The sequence below is a fragment of the Xiphias gladius genome, chromosome 17 (genome assembly GCF_016859285.1).
Source record: "Xiphias gladius isolate SHS-SW01 ecotype Sanya breed wild chromosome 17, ASM1685928v1, whole genome shotgun sequence".
Taxonomy (NCBI): domain Eukaryota; kingdom Metazoa; phylum Chordata; class Actinopteri; order Istiophoriformes; family Xiphiidae; genus Xiphias; species Xiphias gladius.
The window spans coordinates 16,537,802-16,565,698 of record NC_053416.1 but is presented as its reverse complement, the minus strand read 5'-3'; the positions used below and the strand labels follow the sequence as shown (position 1 = coordinate 16,565,698).

At 38.3% G+C, this 27,897-nt stretch overlaps 2 protein-coding genes across 6 annotated transcripts; both read left to right on the top strand.

Moving 5' to 3' along the window:
* Nucleotides 1-13: 13 nt before the first annotated feature.
* b4galt4 (UDP-Gal:betaGlcNAc beta 1,4- galactosyltransferase, polypeptide 4) lies at nucleotides 14-9,041 on the top strand. Of its 5 annotated transcripts, XM_040151136.1 has the most exons (8): nucleotides 156-577; nucleotides 1,576-1,737; nucleotides 1,959-2,108; nucleotides 3,442-3,674; nucleotides 5,016-5,203; nucleotides 5,380-5,502; nucleotides 5,632-5,736; nucleotides 5,829-9,041. In XM_040151136.1, the coding sequence occupies exons 2-8, from the start codon at nucleotides 1,713-1,715 to the stop codon at nucleotides 5,962-5,964; spliced, it is 960 nt and encodes a 319-aa protein (XP_040007070.1). In that variant the 5' UTR covers nucleotides 156-577; nucleotides 1,576-1,712; the 3' UTR covers nucleotides 5,965-9,041. The 5 variants fall into 5 exon arrangements, with proteins under 5 accessions (XP_040007067.1, XP_040007070.1, XP_040007068.1 ...); XM_040151133.1 differs by lacking the exon at nucleotides 156-577 and adding an exon at nucleotides 14-146 and having other exon boundaries at nucleotides 1,576-2,108; XM_040151134.1 differs by having other exon boundaries at nucleotides 156-443; nucleotides 1,576-2,108.
* Nucleotides 9,042-13,720: 4,679 nt separating this feature from the next.
* Nucleotides 13,721-25,985, top strand: arhgap31 (Rho GTPase activating protein 31). Its single transcript, XM_040151060.1, has 12 exons — nucleotides 13,721-14,122; nucleotides 16,993-17,095; nucleotides 17,729-17,873; nucleotides 19,419-19,501; nucleotides 19,625-19,732; nucleotides 19,979-20,121; nucleotides 20,262-20,469; nucleotides 20,633-20,754; nucleotides 21,430-21,486; nucleotides 21,666-22,310; nucleotides 22,410-22,558; nucleotides 23,075-25,985. The coding sequence occupies exons 1-12, from the start codon at nucleotides 14,023-14,025 to the stop codon at nucleotides 25,148-25,150; spliced, it is 3,939 nt and encodes a 1,312-aa protein (XP_040006994.1). The 5' UTR covers nucleotides 13,721-14,022; the 3' UTR covers nucleotides 25,151-25,985.
* The last annotated feature ends 1,912 nt before the right edge of the window (nucleotides 25,986-27,897 follow it).

The window sequence follows — 27,897 nt, the reverse complement described above, 5'->3', positions numbered from 1 at the left end:
AAACTGTTCTTAAACCCCGCTTTTCATCGCCAAAGTCCCTAATATGAAATAAGCTTAGTGGAAATGTGTGTAATTATGTTGGCTTGACAGTGTGTTGTCGTTTGGTCCTGGGTTGATAACCGGAATAACGTTAGCTTGTGAAAATGGTAAGATGCGCCAAGCAAACCACACCTCTTTGTCAGGAAAGGACAGTACTCGCTTCCATTTCACTGAAACAAAGTCATACTGTGTTTTGCCTCCACAGTGCGCGAATGCTTAAACGAGACGTTAACTTTTACAGCACTTTACATTAACTTAATAGCGCTACATCCGCATACGTCAGCCAGCTAACAGCTAGGTTGACCCTGTGAGTTCATCTGGGCACATTTACAGCCAGTTCACGGAACAAATTAGAGAATGGACAGAAAGCAGGGGAAAAAAGCAGCTGTCAGCGATGTAAAAAGGTAGTGTCCTGTCTGGAGTCTTTTCATGAGCAACGGCAGATATCACGGTGGTGCTCAGAGCTAGCCAGCGTTAGCATGTTACTGTCTCCAAAATCAACATCAACAGACAGGGTGATGGACACGTTGTGAAGGAGGTAATGGCTTAAAAAATGTCAAAGCTTTAAATGTTACTCCTTGATAGGTTTTCCCATCAGAGACAGTAGCCAAGACTTGACGATTAACATTACTAGTTAAATATAAATGCTTTGTATTTGCTTGCTGTTGGTTGCTCAAGTAAATTTAGCTGACGTTACAATATTAATGGTTATTTAATGGCTCACAAAGCTGCCTTCGGTTTAAAATGTAATGGAGCAGTTTTGTCTTTTGATTATTAATTAAGAAGGTTAACCTAGCTTCTATTTTTGGAAGAGTATTGTTGATGGTCGCAGCTGAGTGCTGGCTTTGTTATGCAAATATCAATGAGAATGCTGAAACGATTAGCGGATGAATACACAGAAAATCAGCCAACGGTTAATGTTAATGGCCAATAACTATGATTATCAATCGTTTCTTTAGGAGACTGTGATTGTCTTCCTGTTTTCGCTATTTCCAGGCAGTTTACAGAGCGATGATTAAAGCGACAGATTGATCGGTAACAAAAATAAATGTTCGTTGCGACCCTGCTCGATTACCTAAACCTCTCTGTGAGATTACAGCAGTCACATGTGAAGGGTTCCGTTTCATTCCGGACAAGCCAGGGGAAAGGTGAAGCTAAACAGCCGGGCAATGTGATACTAAACTTTGTCAGGTGGCTCAGAAAAAGATAGGTGTACAGTTACTGAGTATAAAATTACCTTTCATGAAACTCTTCCAGTAGTGTGTAAGAGAACAAATGGCTCTGGAAAGAAAAGTAAAGAAAAGAAAAATGTGGAACTTGAAATGAATACACTTCACTGGTATATTTGTTTTCTAGGATAACATCTCATCTAGTGTTTTTTGTTGTTCTATGAAAAGTTATGGATATATCTCTTTAAAGCTACACCCTGTCCTGTCTGGGTGTAATTTTGCACAAGAAGAGATTGTAGTATCAGATTATGATGCAAATATTCCCTTTCTCGTTAGTAACATGTTTTCTCTCCCAAACACTTTACAGATCCCAGAGAAATAAAACGTTTTGGCCTCATCTCTTTAAACTGGCTTTTGTGGGTTCAGCAATGGATTTTCATCGATAAGTTTTCTTTACTTCAAAGTGACTGGTCATTTCATTGACTGACTGTCCAGATCAGGAGCATGTTTCATCGCCATGGGATGACTGGTCAGTGAGTCTGTGGCTTTTGCTGAAATGTCCTACCTGGAAGAAATGTCTTAAACTGTAGCTTACAGCATCTACAGTTGCCACTTTCACTGTTTCACATTAGCGAAGTCAAACAGCAATGGGCCTCTGTTCGCCTGTGTGCAAGACTTTGCGCAGGGGGAAGTATTTTGTGCTGCTCTTTCTCTCGCTCTCACTACTAGCATGGATTGCACTTTTTTCAGGCGAAACAGTGAAATCCGTTCAGGTTTCCTCCGCCACAACACAAACTCTTGTCAAAGGATATACACTAAGGGATAAACTCAACTCAGCACCTGATCACTTAAATACTCCACCACCAAAAGGCAAATGTCCCCAGGAGTCACCATTGCTACGTAAGTATATGCCAACGTGGAGCTTTAAGAAGGGACAAAGTTATTGTCTGTATTTTATTTTTGATTTAAGTGGATTAATTAAAAGAAAAATACTCATATTCTCAGAAGTAAATTAAATCTGTCTGCTTGTGATGCCTGCTGGCTAAATAGGTTTGGTTTGCTTTTTTTGTTTGTCTCTGTTTTATATTTCTATCTCAAAGTTCTCAAACTTGTGTGAATCATTAATCTGTGGTGTCACCATGAACATTGGTTACTATAGCTGAGAGGTTAGTTTCTCACAGTTAGAGATGGTTGATTGTGCTATTTATGATTATAAATGGTGATCATGTACCATCATGTAAAGGGTTGGAATATAATAGCATTAAAACTGGTAAATCTATTTTTTATTTTTTTTTAATATGTCCTTTAATCTTGGGTATAGTTTTTTTGTGCCAAAGATTTAGATTTGTAAATACAACATGTTTTGCAAAATTGTGCTATGACTTATTACTTGTGAATTATTACATGTTGTCTGTCCTGAATGGGTTAAAGAAGGGAGCAAAAGAAATTTGTTTAGTCAGCAAAGCCTCATTTAAATGTGTTACGTTGCTTGAGACGCAGGCCGTGTTCAGAACTGGCATTAACATGCGTCCTGGGTGATCCAATCACAAGTGGACAGCTCTAAGTACGTCAGTTCACAACTGGCATTAGAATGCATTATCACATGCATCTTGAGTGATCACTTGTGATTTCATGTCACCTCCCAGCCGTATATGCAAAAAAAAAAACACATACATCAGTTCTGTTTGCCAAGACTAAATGCGTTGTTATTTTTAACAGGCAGGAGGCAGCAATGCACTTCCAGAAGAAATCAAAACAATTTAGACATGGTTTATTCCTTGGTGTGTTCCAGACAAACCAAATAGCCTAAGATGTTATATTTTTCAAAATTTTCAGATGTCATGTACAAAGCAAGTTCATGTGACTTGTACAACTTGTATTCGTCTACAAATGAGTACATGCATTCGCTTACGTAAGATGTCAGTTGAGTAGGCGGTCCTACAATATGGCCCAGGATACATTCATATACACACTGCTAAAAGAATGTGGCCATATGAAGCCCAGACCAACTCTGAATATTGTCTGCGTGTTTGGATCTCAGATGCATCCTCAGTGTGCCTTAGGTGCATTCATACCTGTATTTAGAACTTCCCACTTGTGATCAAATCACCCGAGACATATGTTAATGCCAGGTATGAACAGGGCCCCGCTTACTGTGTTATGAATCACATATAACAGAATGATCACTAGCACTTAATATTTCTGTTTAAATTTGTTAACTCTGTTTCTACAGAGGGAGCTGTGAAGCTGTCCTTTGAGTCCTCTCTGAAACTGAAGGATGTGGAGAGTGAGAACAAACGAGTGACTGAAGGCGAGTATAAGCCCCCAGACTGTACAGCGAGGCAGAACGTAGCAATCCTGATCCCGCATCGCAACCGAGAGAGACACCTCCTCTACCTCCTGCACCACCTGCACCCCTTTCTGCAGAGGCAGCAACTACATTACGCCATTTATGTCATCCAGCAGGTATTGCTCCACATCCAGCACAGTTTGATGTTACACAGTTTTCATATGAAATCAAATTATAATATCGGGGCTGATATTAAGTTTTAAGAATTCATAATCATCGATGCGATTATTAGTAATTGTTTTGGTTGAAGTAGTTGTAGTTGAAGAACCTGCCGTTAATTATTTTACTTTTGTTTTTTTCCCCCTTTAACACATTTACTTAAACATTCTTCTGAACCAGTTTCTTGACCAAAAAGTAAAAATCTGAAACTATGATTATCAGCCCATCATGTCCTGTCAATAAAAAAATATGTTACAACGACCAAAAGTGATCCAGTTGCACCCGTGGGGCATAAGTAAGGGAATAAAAGCAACTTTTAAGTGAAGAAATTAGAATAGATGTGTAACTTTGTCGTGTTACTTTGAAGTAATTTTTTAAAGTGACAAAATTTCAAGCAAATAAAACATTAAACTTGCAAGCAAAAACAATTGACTATAGCAATTTTGTCTCTAAGTAACTGATCAAATCTGTTTCCATATCGGTGTGTTCCTACAGGAGACATAAAATCTTTAACGCGTGTAGACTGCAAAGGATGCAACATGTCATGTTGAGTGATGCAAAAAAAAAGGTGAAGCAAAACATATTCAGGTGCCAAAGGCAAATCATCTGCAACCAAATACTGTCCTCAGTACTCCAAGTGAAAGTCATTAATATCTGTAGACAAACCACAGAACAGGCAAATACTGAATTACATGAATTGTTTGTGTGTGTCTGTGTTGTATAAATGTGTTGAAAAAAGCTATGGAAAGACGAAGACAAGCAAATCAAAAAAAGTACGCTTAGTTCTAAATTATTAGCTTGTAAATTTAATTCAGTGTATATGCACTTGCACACAACCCTATATTTACCAAGATGTCTTTTCTAACTTAATTGTGTAAAATATTTTGTTGTGTTTTAGTTCCTGTGTGGTCATCAGGTTTCATTCTGTGGCAGTATTTGGCTTTTATGGCAGTTAATCATAGAAAATAGAATCATTACTTAAGATTCAATTGGCAGGCATTGTATTTTCCTATAATAGCCTGAATATGTTGATGCCAACTCAACAATGAAATTTATTCAGTTCCAAAAGTCCAAGTTTATGGTAATAACAGGCCTACAGGAGTAACATTAAATAATTTCTCTGAGGTGTATCTGTTCTGGTCCCCAAAAACCTTTGTGTTTTTTTTTCAGAAGATTAGGCACAGTGAAACATCAGGTAAGGGAGAAGAACAGAAACGTGTACACTGAGCTTTGAATTGTACAGAGTCCATAGAGGACTATAGCAGACTGTGATTTTGATGTGTTTTCTATTTTTAAAGGCTGGTGATGCAACCTTTAACCGTGCCAAGTTACTGAACGTTGGGTATTTGGAAGCACTGAAGGACTACAGTTGGGAGTGCTTCATCTTCCACGATGTGGACCTGGTTCCTGAAAATGATCGCAATTTATATGTCTGTGACAAGCAGCCCAAACACTTGGTGGTTGGCCGGAATGCCACAGGATACAAGTGAGTGTATGACTAAGTAAATTTATTATGAGTCAGCCGTTAAACTCTATATTGCCTCTGTGAATAAACAATGCAGCGTTATTAGAAAGTCTCCTCAGGCATGAGAATACCTTGTAAGGGCTGATATCATCTTTAAACAAAGAACTGTAATTTTCTGCATAATCTTCAACTCTCAGGCTGCGTTACAAAGGCTACTTTGGAGGAGTCACAGCTATGACCAAAGACCAGTTTCTTCAAGCGAATGGATTCTCAAACAGTTACTGGGGTTGGGGGGGAGAAGACGATGACCTTCGCATCAGGTGAGACAGACACAAGTGAAAATAGTATTTAAAATTATTAGTTTGTTTGCTCCAATCTGGAGCAGATTGGTGGTGGCGCACATTCCTTCAGTCATTCACTGATACATGCGGGTCGGCTGTCTCGAGCAGGGTTGAGCTGCAGAAAATGAAGATCTTGCGCCCGCCCGCTGACGTAGCTCGCTATACCATGGTGTTTCACAAACGGGACAGTGGCAATGAAATAAACAAGGACAGGTGAGTAACTGTAGAGATATTTTAGATCACTTACATGTGTGCATCCTGATTTGTGCTGTAAATTTCTCTCTCCAATTAACTTTTTTTCTCAGGATGAGGTTGCTAGGACAAACACGACAGGTATGGAGAAAGGATGGACTCAACAGCTGCTCATATATGACTTTGTCAGTAGAGAGGCTGCCTCTTTACGTGAATGTTACTGTGGAAATTGGTAAGCCACAGAGTTGAGATCTCAAAAAGGAAATCCTGCTGTGACCAAAAAATACTTTGATATATTTTATACAGTATGCCAGGCCGAAAAGCTACTACATGTGTAAAACACAGCATATTAAGCACACAAAATGCACATTTTTTTTGATTAGTTTACATATTAAATTTAAGTTCAACTGGCAACCTCGTTAGCTGGTACATCTTTGCAAATTTTTCCATATCATGCTGCCTTCATTTCTACATATTATTACCTGGCATTTTTCATGATGCGTCTTAGCAGCCTGTAAATAAATAAACAAATAAAACAGTTTTATTTTTCTTTCAAGGAGTGGTTGGTTTCAATCAAATAGAGAGGTTGGTCATAAGGATCCCTATTAATATATTGCCAAAACATCCAGCTGTCAGACTTTGATTAATTTATGCATATGCCTTATTATTTGCCCGCATGATAAATTACAGCGTAAAGCATGCTGATATTTTGTGTGTAAAATCTCCTTGCACATGGACAGTGTGTATTTTGTGTGCTTCATTCTGTGGATACACAGACCTCCTAAAGTCCCTACAGACACAGGTGTTGTCACTTTTTTTGCCTGAGCAGAGAACTTATACGCCAGACAACATAACACCAGTGTAGGTGTGCAGAGCCTCTGAGAGTAAGTTAATGATTAGGTTTGATTCAAGGCTGCTTTGACTGTTCAAGGCAATGCAATGTTTGATTAGTAGCTTAGTAGGAATGTTTTATTGAAACTGACATGTTCATGACAAACTGTAGACAGTGTTTAATCTGATGTAAAGCGAACACTGAATCAGTTCACAAAAATATTTTTGCATTAAAGCTGTATTAATTGATTTTTGACAAGTAGATGGCAGAAAGACAAAACAAACTAACAGCAACAGAGCAATAGCCTAATATAGTACCTATAAAGAGTAATCATCCCACTTAGACTTGCCATGATTTATTGTTTTACAGTGTTGAAGCACACCAATGTAATGAGGCTTGTTTAGAATAGCGAAAAGAATCCTTAATGTCCAAATAAAAACAAAAACTATGAATTTATGTAAATTAGGTCTAAATTATCTTCTTCATTCAAATCAAAAATTTCTGGTGTTCACAGAAAATAAAGTGAACATGTCAGTGATATCCAAGAAATCTTAATGCTAGATATCTGAGGTCTTCCTCATCTAAAACTTGCTGGTAATATTACTGTTCATTATCATAAAGTAAGTTATTAAAAAAATGTAAACATAAATACTTTAGTTTTGCATCAGTCCTTCAGCAGACAACAGATGACCTTTTGAGAAAGAAAACTCAAGGACCACTGAAAAGCAATAATAATATGTGGAAGGCTGATCATATTAAGTCATATTCAATTGAAATATGTTATTATATATATATATATATATATATATATATATTAAAGGCGAAATTCACAGCAGACATTTTTACTTGTCACAGCAGGAAATACTCAGGACACAAACCTGTAACTGGCTCACATGAAATGCATTGTTAATGTTATTTATTACACATGCATTTCCTGGTATGACATGACAAAATGTCTGCTGTGAAGAAGGTCTATTATAAGGTTAAAATTATTTCTGCTCTTAAATCTCTGGTCTAAAATAAACATAAATTATTATTTCTATTTTTAGCATTACTGAAAAAGACTTGGGCTGTCTTGGGCCAACTGGCCTCATTGTGAGACCTTGAGAACTTTGACAATTTTGGATGAACATGTTTCTTTGTCTTGAGGAATTGGTTTTGTGAGCCATAATGATAGGATGATTTCTTATACTGCATGCATTTTTAAAAATATATATTAGGCCTTACATTCTTGATTTGTACGCAAAAAATTAATGGTTGGTGGATTTTTATTTATTAGTTTAACATTTTTAAATTATAATTGTAGTCTTTTGAGACCATCAATGTAAATTTTTCTTACTATTATTGAATGTAAAGAAATTTTAGTTGAAAAAAACCTGCATACTTATACTTTGATCATTGCATGCTGCTTAGTAATGGGTGTCTGATAAACTCATATCAAATTTATTTTATATATATATATATATATATATATATATATATATATATATATATATATATATATATATATGTATATAATAATATCTGATCAGATCATCTGATCCTACTTCTTTCAAGACTGAGCAATATTACCAACTATACTGTCAAAAATGGTTACAGTACACATGAGCCACTCATGGTATTTTCATATTCATTACTTTTAGACTAGAGCTTCATAATAACTACAGGTTGCTCTAAATTACAACATTTTCTGTTTGTGTGTGGGTGAATTGTTGCTCGGTTGATGAACTGAACTACTCTTCATAAATCTGCAGTATGCTATAGCCATTATGAAGCTCTTAGCATTGTTATACATTTCAATTACCAGAATAAAAGTTTTCTATTGCTATGTTGTTTGTGGCCTGACCATCTGTTAATTTCATGGTCATCTCTCCACTCCTGACTGAATGTTTTGTTTTCTACTTGTTGGGTTTAAAACTTTTGTATGTGAAAATATTCTAAGTGCACAAGTTAAACTACAACTTCTTTTATAAAACATAAAAACAAAAATTTGTTGTAGTGTTGTAGCGTCAAACACTTCGACATTTTTTTTATTTGAATTTGTAATTTATATGAATTATTGAATTAAATTCTTGCCACATTAACTTTTTGAGAATGTCATTTGGTAGAGTCATTTCGAATGTCTGTGTTGACTTTGGATGATGTGTTATGTTTCGTTTGTGTTGAAGGGAGAACGATGATGACAGAGGAGAGGAGTATGCATTTAAATTCTAATAAGAGTATTTTCTCATTAGAACACGTTTAATAAATAGTATTTTTTCTTAGGAAGTGTCTCATCATTTTATGTGTTCCAGGGATATCTTTTACAGTTTTGGCACCACAATTTTGGATTACCTGATAAGAAACAGCATTTGTTTTATTTGTGTCAGTCGTAAGTGCAAAAGTAACTTGACAGGTAGTTCTAAATATCAGTGAGGGTGACAGATACTGTAATTTGGACAATTCAATCCTTTTTATCTTTGAGGGAATTAAGCCTGTTTTTGTTGTAGCAATTGGTAGTATATCTGTTTGGGATATATTGGTTATAATAAATACAATAAACAATAAAATATTTGTTTTTTATTCTATGATTTATCCAGGTGCTTGTATCATGTTATAGGTTCCTCACTCTAATATTTGATAATCCTAATTCAAACCACACTTGATTCATCTCATCAGCAGCCCTACGTGTGATTTTGCATTACTCCGTACACGTCCACGGGTACTCTCCTGGTCATCCCTTGATCTGAAAACCAGATCTTGACCACAGCTCCCTGCCCCACCTGCCTGATCCCTTCCTATGGATGGTTTGGGGATAAAATGAACCCCCTCTAAAAAGCTTCTCCCTGCTTATTTAGAATTCCATAAATTATTCACTGTATTACTAATATTTTATGTAATTTTGGTTACTGTATGACAGCAGCATGTTGTATAACAGACACAGTCGCACCAAGACAGTAACAGCCTGCAGTGCATGGATATGACCAGTGGGGGGCCTTGAGAGCACAACCCACTATTGGAAAAACATCTTGACTGTGGTCTCCTTTCCTTGTTTATTACAGAAAGCTTGCTTTTATTGCCTGGCAATTTCCACAGAAGTTAGCCTCAATGCATCATGGTGACAAAATGATTAAGTCTTGTTTGGTTGAAGTTTGGGAAGATGTTACAAACAGCATGGACCACATAAAGGAAAACAACAAATATCTTACATTTGTTGACAGCAGATTTTGAAAAAATAAAAAAACATACATAAATGAAAAATCAAAAAATCAGGCAAGTTGTATCCTGATTGAACTTTATTTTGACCACAGGAAAACAAGAATAAAAAAAATGTGTTTTGAATTAATGGTTACTGTCATAATTTGTTCTCCAGGATTTTAAAAGTGAACACACAGTTAATGTATGTTGCCAGTTTCAGAGGTGATACAATTTTAAGAGAGCTTGGATTACGTTGAAAACGTACTTGTTGAATGAAATTAGCTCCTCACATTCCCATTAAAAGCAGTTCAGTCCCTCTGTGACACATTGTTGTTGATAGGAGAGATACAGGGTGTGAATGTAGGTTATGGCATCCCAAACATGACTAGGCCAAATATCCTGCTGAGGGTAAGTGGTGTCCCTTTTACAGCTGATTTTTCACCATGTTTTCTTTGTATAATGGTTCAGGTTTATTTATTTGGAGTCACACTATAATCACATCATGTGCAGTGTCACAGTGCCAGCCCACAAATTTCTCTCAAGATTTCAGGCGGGGCTACTTGAGGCTCGGGCAAACATTTTGTTGTTGACAGTTTCACACAAGTTATTTGTTGAAGTAATTATATCAAAGTTTTTGGGTCTAAAATTTGATTCCATGTTTTTTTGTGCATCTAAGTAAAGATGAGCCAAAATGTAATAAAATCCACTTGCATCTAACTTTATTACTGATGTGCCAGCACAGTGAAGCTGTGCATTATCCATCAATGTACACTGAATTTATTTTCTTTAAAGTGTGAATTTTACATTTGAATGAGTTTTTCTGATTTCCATATTGGAGTAGAGTTGTTCATATTCACAAATTTTGATTAGACACTTCCGCTGTCCATGAGTAACACAAACTTTAAGTGTATTATCTTCACCTTCAAATCAACAACATTTTTATATAAGGTGGAGGATTTGCCTCATCGCATCATTTCCACTCGCTTACATTAGCAGATGCTAAATTATGCTGCAGATCTACGAAGACATTGTGGCACTCCCGGGGACATGTACTAAAAATATGGACAAGAATAACCCATTTTTATTTAGGTACAATGAAATGTCTTCTCAACATAGACAGATTTTTTTTTTTTTTTAACAAGTGTGCAAAGAAAGAGCGGGATAGACAGAATGATGTCATCTCCTCTTCCTATGGTGCAGAAAGAAAGCTTTGTCTTGTTGAAGCCATGCCTGGTCATCCAGCTCACATGTGACATTCACAAAACATTTTTAGCACAGAAATATATCAACTCTGCAAGTCAAAACACTTCTGTTTTTAAAGAGTGCCGGTGGTGTGTATGATGTGTACTATATTGTTCCTTCTTGTAAATATAGTAACCTTTGTATGCAATAGTATAAGAATTCACCAGGGTGATGTTCATATCTTTATTTACAACAGCAAAGAAAGCAATATTTTATGCAAAATCAATGCCTCAGATCTTTGGATTAAATATAAAATCCAGACTTAGTCTACGTGTCCCAATTCGTTAGGTGAATTCACATGTTATTAAAAGATTTAGCTGTTGGATGGAAAGTAAGATATTTTTTATAACTGATTAACCAGTCGTTCCTGACAATGTCATTGCAGTATTTCAGAGCAGCCCAGCAGCTCGGTGGTGCCACTGTACAGCAACAGGATCCAGGGTCCATTCTATAGGTGCTCCAGTTTTCTCCCACAGCTCAAACACATGCAGGTCAGGCGAACCGGGTATTTTGTGTCTGTTGCTATTCCTTTGTGTAGGAATAAGCAGATAGAGCAATGGATGGATGCTGTGCCTAATCTTCAAGCAGAAAACATTTTTTGTCAAAGAAAGAAAAAAAAAACCCTTAACTAGAATACTTAACCAACACAATTAAAGCTGCTATAATGAATGAATATTTTTATATGAACAAAGGATCATATGATTACTTATATCTGAAAAGGGTCACTTGTAGTGAAGAATCCATGAAAAATCACCCCAACGCTGCAGTTTTCCTCAGCTCTATTGATAGCTTCAGCGTCTGTCAGCTCATTGTTTTGGTTTTCCGGCCTGCAACCTTACTGTTTTGGTTCACTCAAACGGCTCTCAACAGCATTGTTTTTGGCAGCAGCAGACAGCTGTTTTTGGCAAAAAAACATCTTTGATAAACCTACTGTACCCTACTTGCCAAGCATTAAACAGCCAACAAAGACAGTTAGCGACATGTTGGTGAACATAGCGGAGTGTTTAGCTAAAGAGTAAGATATTTCCCTTATACATGGGTGAGGACCAAAGCAGAGCTAAAAGAGAGAGAGCTAAAAGAGAGTGAATGTTGGAATTAATTAATCAAATGGACTCCAAACAAATGATTATGTTGCTCCGTAACTGCTGGATATGCGAATAGGCAACTGTTTGCTAATAAATTCACCACATCAACTTAAAAGGTGATGATATGTCAGTGTTGTGTTTACCGCTCTTTTCCACTGCCCTAAATTGGCCAAAAAATCTGCTATTTCAGTTTTTATTATGTTAAGCCAATTGTGCATCATTTGAGTTTGTAACTTTGACATTTTTAATGATGCATTGGAGGCTTTCTATAAGAACAGAAGCATCAAAATCCACTGGCACCTGCTTTTCACCTGTTGAAGGTAACCATATTTTGGTCTGTGGAAAGGCCGATTATGAAGCCAGGAAGTGTTTTTGAAATTTCATTCCATCAACAATTGTAGTTTGCCAGTTGGCAAATAATCAACCTATTTTAGTACTGCTTCACATTTGTAAGTCAGAATCTGTTGTTGTCCAAAACCCAACCAGTTATGCAACAGAAATGTATAATTTGACATGTTTTTTGATGGCTGCATACAGTTGTTTTTCCGTCTTCAGTTGTGGTGTTAAAATCCAATTGGTTAAACCCAGTAAATTACTGCGGTCAGTGGTGGTTTGACAGTGGTCCAGCAGGGCTAGATATACTGATATTAGTGATTAAGTCTTAAAATATCACCTCAGGGAAAGTTCAGTATTTTACAGGTGGAAATTTGCAGACCGCAGTTTATGGAATTTGGGATTTAAAGTCTTTCATTTTCCACGTGAAACTGTTGAAAGGCTACAAATTTGAGGAATATATAATCAGTACCCAGGGAGTTTTACATGATCCCTCTCAGGCAGTGCACTCAATTGGATTACATTTACTCAAACAGGAAGCAACAAAGATACTTGGAGTACTGGAGGAAAACATTATTTACTTTACAAAAAAATTGACATCTATGCTATACATTTAATGCATTCATTAATTATGTGTTTGCGGTAAAGTTGCACTCCAGTTTTAAAAGGGAAAAAAAACATGCATAGCAGTTAGTAACAAGAACCATGTGTTGTCCATCTCCTCACCCTTACCCCCCCAGTTCCCCCCATTTCCCATCTGTGCCCTTCAGGCCCTCACTTCGGTCACCTCCCACTTCCCTCTTCCTTCAGAACCCGTCTGTTTTTGTTTTTGAGCCTTGGGCTCTTTGCACAGGAAATTGTATACATTGGAAGCATTCAGGAAGGCAGAGAGCAGCTTTCCCGTTAGCTCCGAGTTTGGGCACATGAAAAAAAGGGATAAAAGAGGTCAGTAATTCCTAAACCAGGAGAGAAACAGAAGTCAGCTGTTCTCCTCCCCTCACTTCACTTCCCTCCCCTTTACGCAGTCTAAACATTTCAAAAATCCCTGCCACACCACTGCCACGAATCCATCTCTAAACATAGAATATCTGAAAAATCTTAAAGGGAAATCAGAATTTAAAAAAACCTAATGTTCCTGAGGGGATTTGCCTCTCTTGATACTTGTATGCCTCCTCAGCCACAGAGAAACCAGTGAAAAGGGGAGACTGTGTGGAATGAAGGAAAAGAGGAGGAGATAAAAAAGGAGCAGAGAGAGACTGGCTGGGGGTAAAAAAACAACAGGAAACCAACCGATTCTAATGCTGTTTCTGCAAATCCTTCAGAGATAAAGCAGCGGACTGCCACGTCCCAACCAAGCAACAGTCACACCATGTCTTTTTCTCTTATCATCACTTGAAATAATGACAATCTGAAGGACTTAAAGTTTAAAATGTGACGTCACTTCTGCTCTCAGCCTCCAACAGTGTGGTTAGTCAGAATGTGAGCGGATGCAGAGTTTTGGGAGCTGATTACTGGGATTTTCTATGTGGCTGCTTTTTGACCTACAAACTCAGCCTTTTTCTTGGGGTCATATGGATCGATCGCTGCGCTTTCAAGGATCTTTTTGTTTTAATCATCTGGACTACTAACTGGAGCCACATGAAGAATAAAGGGACTAAGCAGAAGTCCAAAAAGAAAGGAAGTGAAAATGCGTTCGGCTGTGACCTGACAGAACATCTCCAGAATTCAGGACAAGATGGTAAACTTTTTTATTTGGCTTTCTTTGAAATCTAACACACCTTTACAAGCAGCTATCATCGAACTAGACATGATTTCTTTCATCAATTATTTAATTCATACATAGAGGATAACATTTATACCGACAATTGAGCTTTATTGGTCATTACCTAGATTAACATAGCTATTATAACCTTTTAAATTCACATTATGTGGCGAAATTAAGACAAAAAAATGCCTATACGTAAGAAATACAGGCTTTGTTCAAAGGTTAAATATATGAATTGTAGGTTTACATGTGTTTTACATTTAGGAAAACCATTCATTCAACCACTGGATGTATTAAATGGTCATTTGTGACTCTGGGTGTGGCTCTTACATTTTTTGTGTTGATTTCCTACGGTGACTATAGTTCCTATGACTAGTTTTGTATCTGACAAAAGACTAGGCGGTGCTGCTGCTTATAGATGAGAGAAAATGATGAGCCAAGAAGAAAAAAAAGAGCAGAAACAAGCAGAGCGTATCTTAAAATATCCAAATATATAGGCGGGTTTGTTTGAAAGGTTACTATTGTTTTACCCTTAATCTCTTTTCCTCTGCTCGTATGCTTTGTTATTTTCTTACAACCATCATCTGTTTTTTTTTAGGGAGCACCATGGTATGTAAAAAAAAAAAAAAAGAAAAAAAAGCGAACACAAGTCTCCCACGTGCAGAGGCATATGAATAGCTGTGTTGAGGATAGCTTTAAGGAAGACCTGTTATAGTGGACACACTGTAAGGCGGGGCAATCGTCGCAGGAAGTGAGGGAGGAGGTATGGCTCATACCCCTTCATCATGGATGTCCAGCAGACATATTGTGGACCGTCTTTTAATGAGAGCAACTCAATACCACTGGAAGCTGCTGGCAAACTAGCAGAGACACAAAGTAGATATTAAGTTTGGATATAGTGACAATCATATATCAAAGTCAAAATCTGCGATGGACCTAAAAAAGGCATGACACTCAGACTTCCTGTCTCACACAGACAGAAGTGATTGTGATTATGTAGTTCTGTTAGTTGTTGATAACATTTGTCTCAAGTTTCCGTTTAAAAATTACAATCATCTCAGAAAAGCAATTCTCTAAATCAGCAGACACCCGAGGAAGTTCTCTCAGGACGAAGGAAATGGTGGAACTCAAAAAACGTTTCACTTCGACTACTTTACAACAAGGTTTTGTTAATCAGGCCCTGAATCTTTAAAGGTGCTTTAGTCAAAATACAACAATGTTACTATAAATTATGTTTATAAAATCTACCAAACGAGAGAGACTTCAGGGCTGTGAAAGGTTTTTGTAAAGCCTACCACTGAGCCGCAGCTGCAGTTTCAGCATTTAATGGAATATTGAACCTTCCTGGAGAAACAAATAACTTGAATCTGTTGACTCTCTGTCTCTGTCCAGACTGAGTCATATTTTAACTTGAAACAATCCTCGCCACACATTGATTTAATTTCATATGTTACCTTATAATATCTGTAAAAATAAAGATAATCAAGCTATATTTTGTTGCATAAATCTTCCCTTAGTGCAGAGACTGAGAGACACTAGATGAAGGCTACAGAGTTGTTCATCATCCAGCATTTGACCACAGCCAAATTGGACTTTCAGGTCACTGAAAGTCCAATTAAGTCAAATAGATCAGTGTGTAAATGGGAGATTCTTGGTCCGCAATGATTACTGACAAAGCCGGATTAACAAGTCTACAAGAGACAAAATACCTACCAATAGAATAATCCGTTATTTTACATCATGAGATAAAATGATGTTCATTCAGCAGAAGGTTTAGAAATGTTAGTCAGCACGTGTTTAAAAGAATGTTTTTGTTATACATTGTTTCTTATCTGTGAAAGACAGTTACGTTATATTCACTATTGATTTGCAAATGTGAATATTAAGTAATGTCTTTAAACCCGAAGAGTCACACAATAAATTACTCATTAATACTTTAAAATGCTTTATATTGCTTTATATTGCTTAGAGGTTAAAAGTCAACTTATTGATCAATGGTGGACTATGACTCTTAACTAAGATTAGCACCACGACAAGATAGACAAAATTTCATTTTTGCTCATTTCTACGAGTCTGTAGTGTAAGGCCCGCCGATCTTACGTTTTGTTTTTTTTTGGGGGGGGGAGTCACAATGCAGTCACAAATACAACAAAATCAGCTTCTCCATCAATTCTACATTTTCACCAAGGTCAGTTTCTATATATCCAAGCGTGCTTGCATCAAAAACCGCAGAACACGACTCAAAGCTTTTTCCAAGTAAACTCATTTGCAATCAGTTGGTATTTTCAGTATTAGCTAAAGTGAAGTTGTGGTTTGATTGAACCAGAGCATGTGATTTAACAGACACTGGAAAGCCACAGTTAAATCTGTTGAGATTTTTTTTTTTAAATTGTGGCCAACCACAGTTGTGTACAGAAGAAGATGTACTGTAGTTCAGAAAGCTGTGTAGGTCAGTTCTAAAATTTCAAAAGCCATTTTCTATTAGAGGAAATGTCGTAAGTAATACCAGCTACAAGGACTGGGTGTGTCAACCTTCCTTTGAAACAAACAAACCATTTTTAACTTCCTGTCAAAGTCCACCTACAATCAGCGGCCCTAAGGAATAGAAAACAGCCATAGTGGAGGAAACCCATACCATGAAGTCAACCTTACGTGCAGTGTTACCACTGAAACGTTACATTTAAAAGTGTTTCCTTCTCCTGCTTTTAAGATTGAATGTGATCCTCAAGTCCAATGTGCATATGTGCAGAGTGAAAGAGCAGAACAGCAGAAAATACATGTATTTAAAATTCTCTAACGTCTTTCTCAAACAGATAATGACTAACACAGTTTCTTAACTAAAGTTCCTCAGGTTCTGAAGAAATGTGCAGAGTTTATTGAGAAGCATGGGATTGTGGACGGGATCTACAGACTGTCGGGGGTCAACTCAAATATCCAGCGACTCAGGTACTCATACGATATGTTTGGTGTACAATAATGCATTTCTCTAAGTTTGCAATAATAGAAACGCCATCTGATGATGCGGTGCAGCTGCATGAGGCATCAAAAACCTCAAGTCATAGAAAATAGTAGACATCAGATGGTACTAATTAAAAATTTTATAACAAAACATTAGTGTTTAAAATCTTTGATGACTCTGAATGTACTGTATGTATTACGTCTGTACACATTCTTAGTAATTACTGGTGTATACAGGTATATCCTGTTTGGAGCCGCCCCAATTATTCAGTAAAAATTAGTGCTACGCTAAATTACATGTTATTATCTCAAATTATGCCCATAAAATTAGTTAGTCCATTGTTTTCTCAGATTTGTAGTGAGCTTGTTTCGCATCCTTATTGCTGTTTTTGTTTCCATAACAATGTCAGGCTATGTGAAGACTAAAAGACTTCAATATAACAAGCCACTTACTGCAACAGGAGTTAGAAGGGGTGTTTAACAATCAAAGCATTCAACTGTGTGTGTGTTTGTGTGTGTGTGTGTGTGTGTGTGTGTGTGTGTGTGTGTGTGTGTGTGTGTGTGTGTGTGTGTGTGTGTGTGTGTGTGTGTGTGTGTGTGTGTTTGTGTGTGTGAGTGCAGGCAGGAATTCTGCTCTGAGGCGTGCCCTGACCTTACAAAGGAAGTGTACCTCCAGGACATCCACTGTGTGGGTTCCTTATGTAAGCTGTACTTCAGGGAGCTACCCAATCCTCTGCTCACATATGAGCTATACAGCAAATTCACTGTGAGTACACTCAACTCACATTTGGAGTTTTGACAAAGGGGGAAAAATCCAACACTGGAAATCAATAAACAGTATTTATTCCACATGATACCTCAGTGTGTTTGTGTCAGCACTATACAGATCTTATTTATTATCACTTTTCATGAGCGTGACCTCAGCTCTCTGGCTCACTATTGATTGACTGTTGTCATCTCTTCCCTGGAGAATATAGTATCATTAGCAGATGTCAACTGAGTTGAAAGCAAAGAACGTATTACATAAATAAATAAATAAAACATTCCTTCTACCACAGTATGATTTATTATCATTATCATCTTCATTATTGAAAGTCGTAGTTTTTCTGCCTTACAATCATAAACAGATGATCCTGCATATACTGCATAACAGAACTGATTGAAAGAGTCTCAGTGTTTCTGATGATTTTTATCTTTTATGTGTGTATTTATATTGGTGCTTTTTTTGGGCTATCCCGTTGCCAAGCCGACCTGGCATATAACAGTTGGTTCCGATGCAATGTTTAACCGAGGAGCTTGATTTAAAGATGAAAACATTTCGTTTGTGGTCCTTCTGGTCCTACAGTGAGGTTTAAGGTTTGTGACGAAGCAGGAGCAAAATGATACTTTATATAAAAAATGTAATCCTAAAGTCAATTCAGAATTGAACTGACATCCTGTGTGGCCAACACTGGGGTGACACAATATCTACATTTAATACCAGGGAGAAGCTTTATAGCTATATTTTCTGGGTGAATTGCAGATGTGAAAGTGACTTTAGACAGACACAGGGGGGAAGGCAACAGGAATACCAAACTGCTAGACCTGGTTCATGCTCTCTGTGTGGCTTTCTGTGTACCTTGACGGACCATTTGCATACCCTGGCATTCATACATCTCATGCTGCTCATGCCTATAAACTCCAGTGGTCCAGTGTTTTAGGGCGAATCCGTTCCTCACAGTAGTGTAATATGAAGAAAAACACAACACTGGAACACTGTTGCCCTAATGTAGAACTTTGTTATTGTCTTGGAAAGAGCGAACCCAGTCTCAAGTTTTTAGATGAGTTGCATACTGGACGACACCCATGTTTTCATTTCCACATCTATTTGATCTGACACTGTTTAGTAGATTGTAGCTTTTTTGGATGCAATACATCATTTTGACATTAATTTTTGTGCCATTAGACGTAATAGCACAGGACTGCACCAGAGAAGATTTTGACGACCTCACACATGAATAAGAATTGCAACAGCTGTTCAGGCCTCAATCACATTAGTTTGACTGCACGCACTACAGCGTGCCTGTTTACATTTGTTTAGCAGAGAGAGCTGGGTTGGGAGGCTAGGTGGAAGCCTACAGGACCATGCAGTGCAATCACAGCTTTACCTTGAAGTTCATCAGTACGTTCATTGTGCGAACTGGTAATTTTGGGGAAAACCAGCTGTGAGATGTTATGTTAGTGTAAGGGTATGTATGCGGGTTTTTTACGGGGTTTACCAACCCTAGATGCGAATTCTTTTGATATGGCCATCTGTCTGTTTTACACACAGGAAGCGGTCTCAGTCCAGGGAGATCATGAGAGACTTTTATACATTCAGAAGGTCATCAAAGAACTGCCGACCCCTCATTTCAGGTGAACTTCTTTACTTAAGCCCTTGGTATTCTCAGCTATTGTTCAACTGGTTGTCCTGTTTGCCTGTTCTTACTAATAATGTTGTAATAAATGTGACAGCAAGTGTTTATCAACTGTCCTCAGGACTCTGGAGTACCTTACTAAGCACTTGGCCCACCTCGCCACCTTAAGCACTCAGACAAACATGCACACACGTAACCTGGCCCTGGTGTGGGCTCCAAATCTGTTAAGGTAGGTTGTATTTCATGGGTGTGCTTGAAATACTACCCTCCCATAAAAATTATCCCTATTTCTTTTAGTTAAATTCATAAAGGAAATGCAGAGACTTTACAACCAAAAAATGGGATTTTGAATTTTGTGCTCATTTAGCTACCAGGTATTCTCACTCAAAGCTCTAATGTATTTCAGTAGCTACTTTTGGAAAATGTGCAAAAATAGTATTTCAACATTTCTCATGTTCATCTCTTATTTTCTTAGATCTAAAAACATTGAAGCTTCATGTGCTAATGGAGACATGGCTTTCCAGGAGGTGCGAATACAACAGTCAGTGGTTGAGTTTATTCTAAACCACACAGAACAGATCTTCAGCAATGGTTCGGTGCAAATCAAACCCAAAGAAGGTATGACATTCAGAAAATACAAACAAATTAAATTGTTGGAGATTTGGAGGCCTAAGAGTTTTGCTAAATCACCACTGGATTATTATTATCATATTATTATAACCACGTAGTTCAAAAACTGACTTATTCTACTTCTCCAGAACCAAGTTTGATGTGTGGGGAGAAGTACGCCACACTCCCGATCAGTGGCCAGTGTGGGCCGATGAAACTGATGAGCCTGGAAGAAGCTCAGGCCCGCTCCTTAAGTCCAAACCATCCTGTGCACAAAGAACGTCAGCGAGAGAACAGTCTTCCTGATACCAGCACTGCCACGCTCTACCACACCGTCATAGACTTATCAGACAGCAAGTATGACAGATTAGGGTTCAGTCTATTGAGTCACTTTGAGTATAATTTACGAACAATATGCTTGATGCTTGAGTGATTGATGCACATATGATTACTGTATTTATTACTGTCAGAACAAGCTGTGGGATAGCACTGGGCTTAATAATTTCTCTTTGTCTTATAGGAGAAAGTTTTCTGGGAAATCAAAAAAGTGGAAGTCCATCTTCAACCTGGGAAGGTCTGTGGACTCAAAGGGAAAACTGAGCCGGAATGGTAGCGTGTTCATAAGAGCACAGAGGATAACAGGTAAAGTGTCCAACAGGAAAGTTAACATTGATCACCCATACACATTTAAGGGAAAGGCCCCTAAGTATATGTTGTTCCTGCAGTCTAAGATAGTCCAAGGTGAACATGAACGGTTTCCAAGCCAAACAAAAGAGACACAGATGTGCAACTCCATCATGTGGAAAGCTGAAGATCATCATTAAAGGACAACTAGGAACAGTAACTAGTAGAGATTGTAAGTGGGTTTCCAGAAAGGGCTGCATGTTTTAATTCAGGGCACTGGATTGGACTATTTTTAGACCAGTTCACCACCCAAGGTGATATAAGATAAATCCAAGGGGTCAGAAAACAAGAAAAAAAGAGAAAACTAAATTCTGCTACACAAAATTGGGTTTCTCTTTAAGGGTTTTCTCTAATATTTGCTTAATACTTCCTTTTTCTTGAAAAACACTACATCATGCCACCTTTTCAGGTCTGTCAAAATTATTCAAATGGAACAACCTGAGAAGGAAAAACTCCTGCTCTGGTTGAACTCTGTTCAAAACATTTCCATATTATTAAGACTTTTTGGCAATTTGTAGTTTAACACATTTCAAATTTCAGGGTATGTTTTTTACTTCAAAGCTCCCCCAAAAAGTGATGTCCTGTCCATGTTCTATGTAAGTGTGATAATATTACTGGAGCTTTTTTCCACAGAAAAGGCAGCTCTACGTCCGTCCAGGAGCATGGAGTCCTTGTGCTCCTTACCAACAGGTGGGGCTAAAACCTAGATATATTATATGCATGAAAATTGCATTTGCATGAAAAGAGTAATTTTACAAACTATAAAGATTGTCTTTGCCTCATCATAAAATGGGGTTGTTGCATCTATTACAGAGATCTGATATTTTTTACCTGTTTTATTCATCACCTATGTTATTTTTACTGTTAAGATGATGACAGAACAGGAAACAACAGTCCCTCTGGTGGACCTGGAGGCATTTTTGTTCAAGATGTAAAATCCAGAACGCTGGGATCGGACTCGCTCTATGACCTGAGTGAACATGACCAAAACTGGGAGTTTAAAGGGAACAAAGCTGGCGGGGCAACAGGCGGCTGGAGTTCTGACACGAACGAAAAGGGGTCACCCGGCGCTTCTGCACCCCCTCAAAAAACACTGCCAGAGCAGCTGAAGGTGTTCAAAGGTGATGACATCAGCGGCTACAAGCCCACGTCTCCGAAAAACAGGAGGATGTTGTACTCGGGCTCCTCCCATAACAGCTCATCTCGGCCCTCTTTCCCAGGAAGCTTCTTCCCGCTGGAGTCCTCGCCGAGGCATCAGCGGCGAGCCGTCAATATATCTGAGCCTTTTGCTGTATCTGTACCCCTGCGTGTGTCAGCTGTTATCAGCTCTAACAGCACGCCGTGCAGGGGACATGCCAAAGACAAAGCAGTTGCTCTGAAACCCTGCAAAGAGACCTCAGAGCAGAGCAGCAGCAGTGGAAAGAGCAACACTTTCCCCCAACTGGAACCAAAGAAGCCGGAAGGAACAGAGAAGAAAAATACAGAGGAGCCGACCTCTAGAGTACCGCCAGAGGGTGACTACATCCTCCTTTACCACATTTTAAAATGGCTTGTTCAGCTTGTGTAATAAGATGTAATGAAAACAAAACAACAAAAATATACTTTTTCCTCAGATACAAGCAAAGAAGCAGCACCAGAAGGTCAAGGAGGGATGAATACTTCTGAACTGGAACTGCCGTCCCTTGCAAATGCAAGCGAAGGCAAAGACGCAGCGCCATCTCCTGGGAAAGAACTGCACAATCAGCCCATAGCTATACAACTGGTAAATCATTTGCTGTTAAAGTGTAGGTAGTAGGGCTGCCACCAGAGCAGAATTAAGTTTATCAAGATAAAAAATAAAAATACTTAGCTAAAGAGTAAAAGCCAGAAAATCAAAGACCACATGGCATCAGTATCATTTGGTTACTGGTTAGTGCCTTCAGATTTATCACGGGTCTTTCCAATTCTCAGGAGTAACTGTCCAGTCAATTTAAGTTGAATTCCTGGGATTTTCAGGTGAAAATAGTAGCATTTTCCTCTGGATCCCAATAATAATCCTGCCTTAAAGTAGGAGAAGACAATTTGTGAATTACAATTCACAAATTTCCCGAATCCCTTATAATTTGAATTTCTGGAAAGATAATGTGACGATGAATACTGCTCATATTTTGGCCACATATCTATGGCTCAAACCAGCACGTAAGGAAGATTATGGTCGTTTATTTTAGAAGTGAATGGTAGAATAATTTTGTTAATATTTAATCCTGTCTGTTTTTGTTTATCATTTATTCTTTCTCAGGACAAGGGATGTTCTACCGGGAAAGAGCTGTGGTCTGACCTCCACCAAGAACTGAAGATAACTGAGCCTGAAATTGACCTGCTGGATGAGACGTTCAAGCCTGTTCTCAGCTCCAGGAGCACTTGTGAGGGCGCAAAGTTAATGATGGATGTTAAGTCAAAGCGAAGCCAGAGCTCCCCGTCTCTGTCTTTGCTATGTAGGGAGCAATCGTCAAATACCTCTCTGAGTGGTCATGTAACTGCCACTGGATCAGACTCTGCAAAGAAACAACCCTCTGAGTCAGACATCTTATTTTCTCCTCACAAAAACTTTGATGTAATTGTTGGTGGAAGCGCAGAAAAAGCCTTCTGCCCTGCTGACACGGTGGATGAGAAAGAGAAGAAACTGCATCAGAAAGTCACATCCTTAAACAAAGATGAACCAGCTTACACCAAGCGGTGCCAACTTGCTTTAAAAGAACCGTGTTTAGATAAAGTTATGAATCCTTTGACAGCAGAGGGTGCTCCGACAATTGGAGGCATCTCAGGAGCAGATGATACAGACAAATCACAGAAACATGAAATTCCCCAAGAAGACAAAAAAATCTCCTGTGATGGAACAAAGAAGAGAGGGATTCCTGAGGTGGACGTTATTCAGAGGCTCTCAGTGTGTTTAGAGGAGAGGCGTAACACCTTGGAGCTGCCAAACCTTGACGATGACGAGGGATGTGGAGGAAATTCAGAGGATCTGGACTTGGTGGAGCCCTGGGAGGATCTTAGCTCCACCAAGCAGTGGGTTACCAGTCCTCTCCACTCACCTGAGGTGGAGGAGTTGTTGTACCAGCTGTCACCCCTCAGCTCTTGCGGGGAAACTTTGAAATCAGAGGAGGGAAAGATTCCATCTCCTTCAGTTGACAATAACAAACAACTTGCCATTAAGAGCACTGAACGCTTCTCAGGGAACATTCCTCAAACGTCCAGTTGCAAACCCGAAACTAAATGGATGTATTTGCCGTCAGTACCTACACGGGCGAGTGTGAACAGCAATAACGCAACACAACCTCACACAGGAAAATGCAGTACAGCAAAACAGAAGAATACAGTGTCATCTCATAAGTTTTACCGACAGATGTCCTACGAGGCAGCTGCTCCAGAGAAAAGAGAAGAAAACTGCATTTCTAAACACAGGCCATATTCGCTTAACTTCGACCTGGGGTATAGATGCATCAGAGACATTTCTAATCAGCAAAACCGTAATTCCCCCGAGTTTTCATCTTGTCAGAGAGGATTACTAACCTCGTCTGGGAGTGTAAACAACGGGCTGTCCTCGGACTTGGAGTTGTTCCTGAACGACCGGCAGGCGCCCCTACGCCGAAACTCAGCCCCTGTCAGCGTGTCATCGGTGCGAACAGCCTTCATGATCAAAACATGCCAGGCCAAAGCTGTGCCTGTCGTCCCGCCAAAGGTGCAGTACAGTCAGATACCTCACTCCAGACACGAGAATGATTTCGATGCATTGAAGGAACAAGAGAAGGAATATTCTAAACTGAGCACAGAGAAAAGCAATGCTGCACCTCCTCAGATGATGTCAGATCTAAAGGAGGAGCTGGAGAATAAAGAGCCTGGCCCCAAACACCAAAAACACCCAAATGTTGAGAAATCTGCTGAGTCTGTGAAGACCGCATTGACTCCAGAACTGCCAGTCATAACAAGGAGACACGCTCCCAGTCTGGAAGTGTTTGTAGATTGTCCCAGACCTAACAGAGGGAACATTTTACAAAGACCGTCCTTTAGGAACAGGCAGAGACCTCAGAGTCTCATCCTGCTCAGCCCTCCTTTTCCCATCATGGACTACCCACCGTCAGGGGACGATGGCAAGCTCCTTTCATCCATCAAGAGCCTGAATGACACATCAGGAGTGAATGTCTTTTCTAAAGAGATGGCGGAGAATTTCCGGACGGCGGAGGGGGTCACTCTTCAAAACAAAATGACCATGCCAAAAAGTGGACAGAGACTGGAAACGTCGACCAGCTGCTTCTACCAGCCACAGAGGAGGTCGATGATATTTGACAGCAGGAGCCACAGGCAGATCGAGTGACTGAAGGTGCAGTCAGTGGTTATGAGACTGAGTGTCTGTAAATATATACAGTATATAAGGAAACTTATTGTTGAAACTGAAAGGAAAGTGATAACCTGTAAATTACGGGGTTTTGTTTGCTATGATTCAAGCTTCTCTTGTGGGATAAAGTTAATAGTTAAAATACTGATTCCTTTTGCAAAAGTCATGAAGTATTTGAGAAAGACTTGGGGAAGCCATGGTGTAAGTGAGAGCCATTTAAGCAACTAATGATTTTCGTCATTATCCATTTAACTGCTGATTGTGTTCTTGATTAGTAGAGTAATTGTTTGTTCTCTAAATTATCAGGAAAAAGTACTTTAAAAAAAACACCTAGGAAACAGCAGCTTGACAAAAAAAAAAAATCTTAAACACAACCCACTTACTAGCTATTTCCAGAGGTTTCAATCAGTGGTGGAAGAAGTACTCACATACTTAAGTAAAAGTACCAATACGGCGATGTAAAAGTACTCCATTACAAGTAAAAGTACAGGAGTATTATAAGCAAAATGTACTGTTCTGCAGTAAAATGTCCTCTGTGACTCATACATTATTGGTTGTAGATTCGGATGTAGCAGCATTTTACTGTTGTAGCTCATCGAGGTGGAGCGAGTTTTAACTACTTAACATACATGTAAGTAGTTTAGTCCAGGGGTTTCCAATCTAGGGAGCAGGCCTCTCAGAAGGGTAACAGTATAAATCTGAGGGTTTGTGAAATGATTAATGGGGTAGGAAAGAAGAAAAAACAAAGTTCTACTACAACAATTAGTATTCATATTTTTTGGGCTTTTCTCTCATCTCTGATGTAAAACCTTAATCTGTAAAGTAACCAGTCATTATATGTCAAACAAATGTAGTGGAGTTGAAGTATAAAGTAACATGAAATGGAATTACTCAAGTAAAGTACAAGTACCTCACAATTTATTTATTAACAGTTCTTGAGTAAATCTGCTTAGTTACTTTCCACCACTGGCTTCAACCACATCTCATATGTTTTCCCAGCGGACGGAGGTTACTCAGCTGTCCTGGAGACAGATCACTGAGCAAGCTCCATTCACTGAGGATGGCTGTGAGATGCAGCTGAAATCTCCAGAAAAAAACTAGAAATGTGAGCTTAAAAGCTTAAATTCAGGCTTTCAACTAAACCTACATGTTTTTCAAATTCGTGAAGATTTGTTGTTTAAACATGCACCCTTTTCTTCCTCCATTTTGTATTATTTAATGTAGCTCCTATCAGCAGCCAAAGTTTATACTGTATCTGATCACAACCAATAAATATTCCTCTCTGAACTGAATTTATCCCTGAACATGAAGTCTCTGAATACAGGAAGTGTACAGTAAAGGTGAGCAAAAAAGAAAAAACTGAAGAAATGCAATTAAACTGTTAAACAGTTTAACAGCTGTGCATTTGATCATGGAGAAGAAGATTTGTTTATTTATCCCAATTACTAAAGCAAACTTGATACCTATGACGCCTTATACTGTATGTAGGTATTGGCTCTGTGATAAGCTGATGTCAATGTATTTTTTTTTAACTAATATTTAAAAGGAAATTCCTTTTTCTGATTTAAATACATCAGAAGCTTAATTAATGGTATTTACTCACAGAAGGACTTTAATGTGTCTCTTTATTTTCTGTAATTACTTAGTTCTGTATGGCAGTTTTTTATTTGTGGTTTGGTTTTTGACAATAATGATAAACCAGCATTGTATAAAATAGAAAAAAAAGAGTGTCTGTGATGTTGTCAAAGGTAAAATCCCGGAGCTGCTTGTCTGACAATAAACTGGAGACTGACTTTGTGCATACTGACTGTATTCAATGTGTTTGGACCTTGATGGTGCTTTGAGTCAAAGTCAGACGATGGTATCTCCCGTTTTTTTTTTGTCGTCTTTGCTTCTGATATGATTACCTTTTGTGCTGTTTTCGGGTGAGCACCCATGCATGTAACATCATTTGGATGTTAGAGGAGGTTACAGTATTTTTTAAAGTCGATTTGGATGCTGTTGAAGATGCAATGTGTTTTATACTGTAGTTTGGATGGATTGGATGAATGATTACACTGTTAATCAAAAAATGTTTGGATGTTAATGGAGATTTGAGTGTTTTTTTTATTTTTATTTTGTAACTTTTGTATACTTGTTGATAGTGAAAATGGTTGAACGCCGTGTATTCCCAGGAAAAACACATACATTGAGAATTTTGAGACAAGAGTTTCACCCTAATTGTCTGTCGATGGCACCTGAAGTAATGTACAGAAGACACTTGAGTTTTGTTACAACAAGAAGTTATGAGAATAAAAACGTATGAAAATCATTGGTTCTGTTAACATATCGATTTCATTAAAACATACAATGTCAAGCAATGATATTCTCACTAAATGGTGAAATGCAACTCACTAGTTGAAAAAGAGATGTTATTTTTTTTAATGTTACTAAAGGTTTCCAATTTGACAAACAGATGTATGCCAGGGTTCATACATGACCAGAAACAGTAAGGACCTGATAACAATCATTACAACATGGATACCAGGCATCATCAGTGTCATTTGATGTTCCAAATTAAAATTACACCGACGCCAAATTACCTGGTGGTCAGAGTTATAGATTATAGTACTCAGAGTGCTGAGAAAACTGCTGTGATTGTTCACCGACTATCCCATTAAATAGGAGCTTCTTTACTGATTACAGCGTGTTTCCAAAGTGAAGAGCCCTTTTGGTCATTTTGGGGA

Excerpts from the sequence above, each read along its gene's own strand:
- b4galt4 (XM_040151133.1), top strand. The coding sequence starts at position 1,856 with ATGGGCCTCTGTTCGCCTGTGTGCAAGACTTTGCGCAGGGGGAAGTAT. Across the intron at positions 2,109-3,441 it reads CCAGGAGTCACCATTGCTAC|AGGGAGCTGTGAAGCTGTCC; the intron begins GTAAGTATATGC and ends CTGTTTCTACAG. Across the intron at positions 5,204-5,379 it reads CGGAATGCCACAGGATACAA|GCTGCGTTACAAAGGCTACT; the intron begins GTGAGTGTATGA and ends TTCAACTCTCAG.
- arhgap31 (XM_040151060.1), top strand. The coding sequence starts at position 14,023 with ATGAAGAATAAAGGGACTAAGCAGAAGTCCAAAAAGAAAGGAAGTGAA. Across the intron at positions 20,470-20,632 it reads ATAGACTTATCAGACAGCAA|GAGAAAGTTTTCTGGGAAAT; the intron begins GTATGACAGATT and ends TTTGTCTTATAG. Across the intron at positions 21,487-21,665 it reads CTTGTGCTCCTTACCAACAG|ATGATGACAGAACAGGAAAC; the intron begins GTGGGGCTAAAA and ends TTTACTGTTAAG.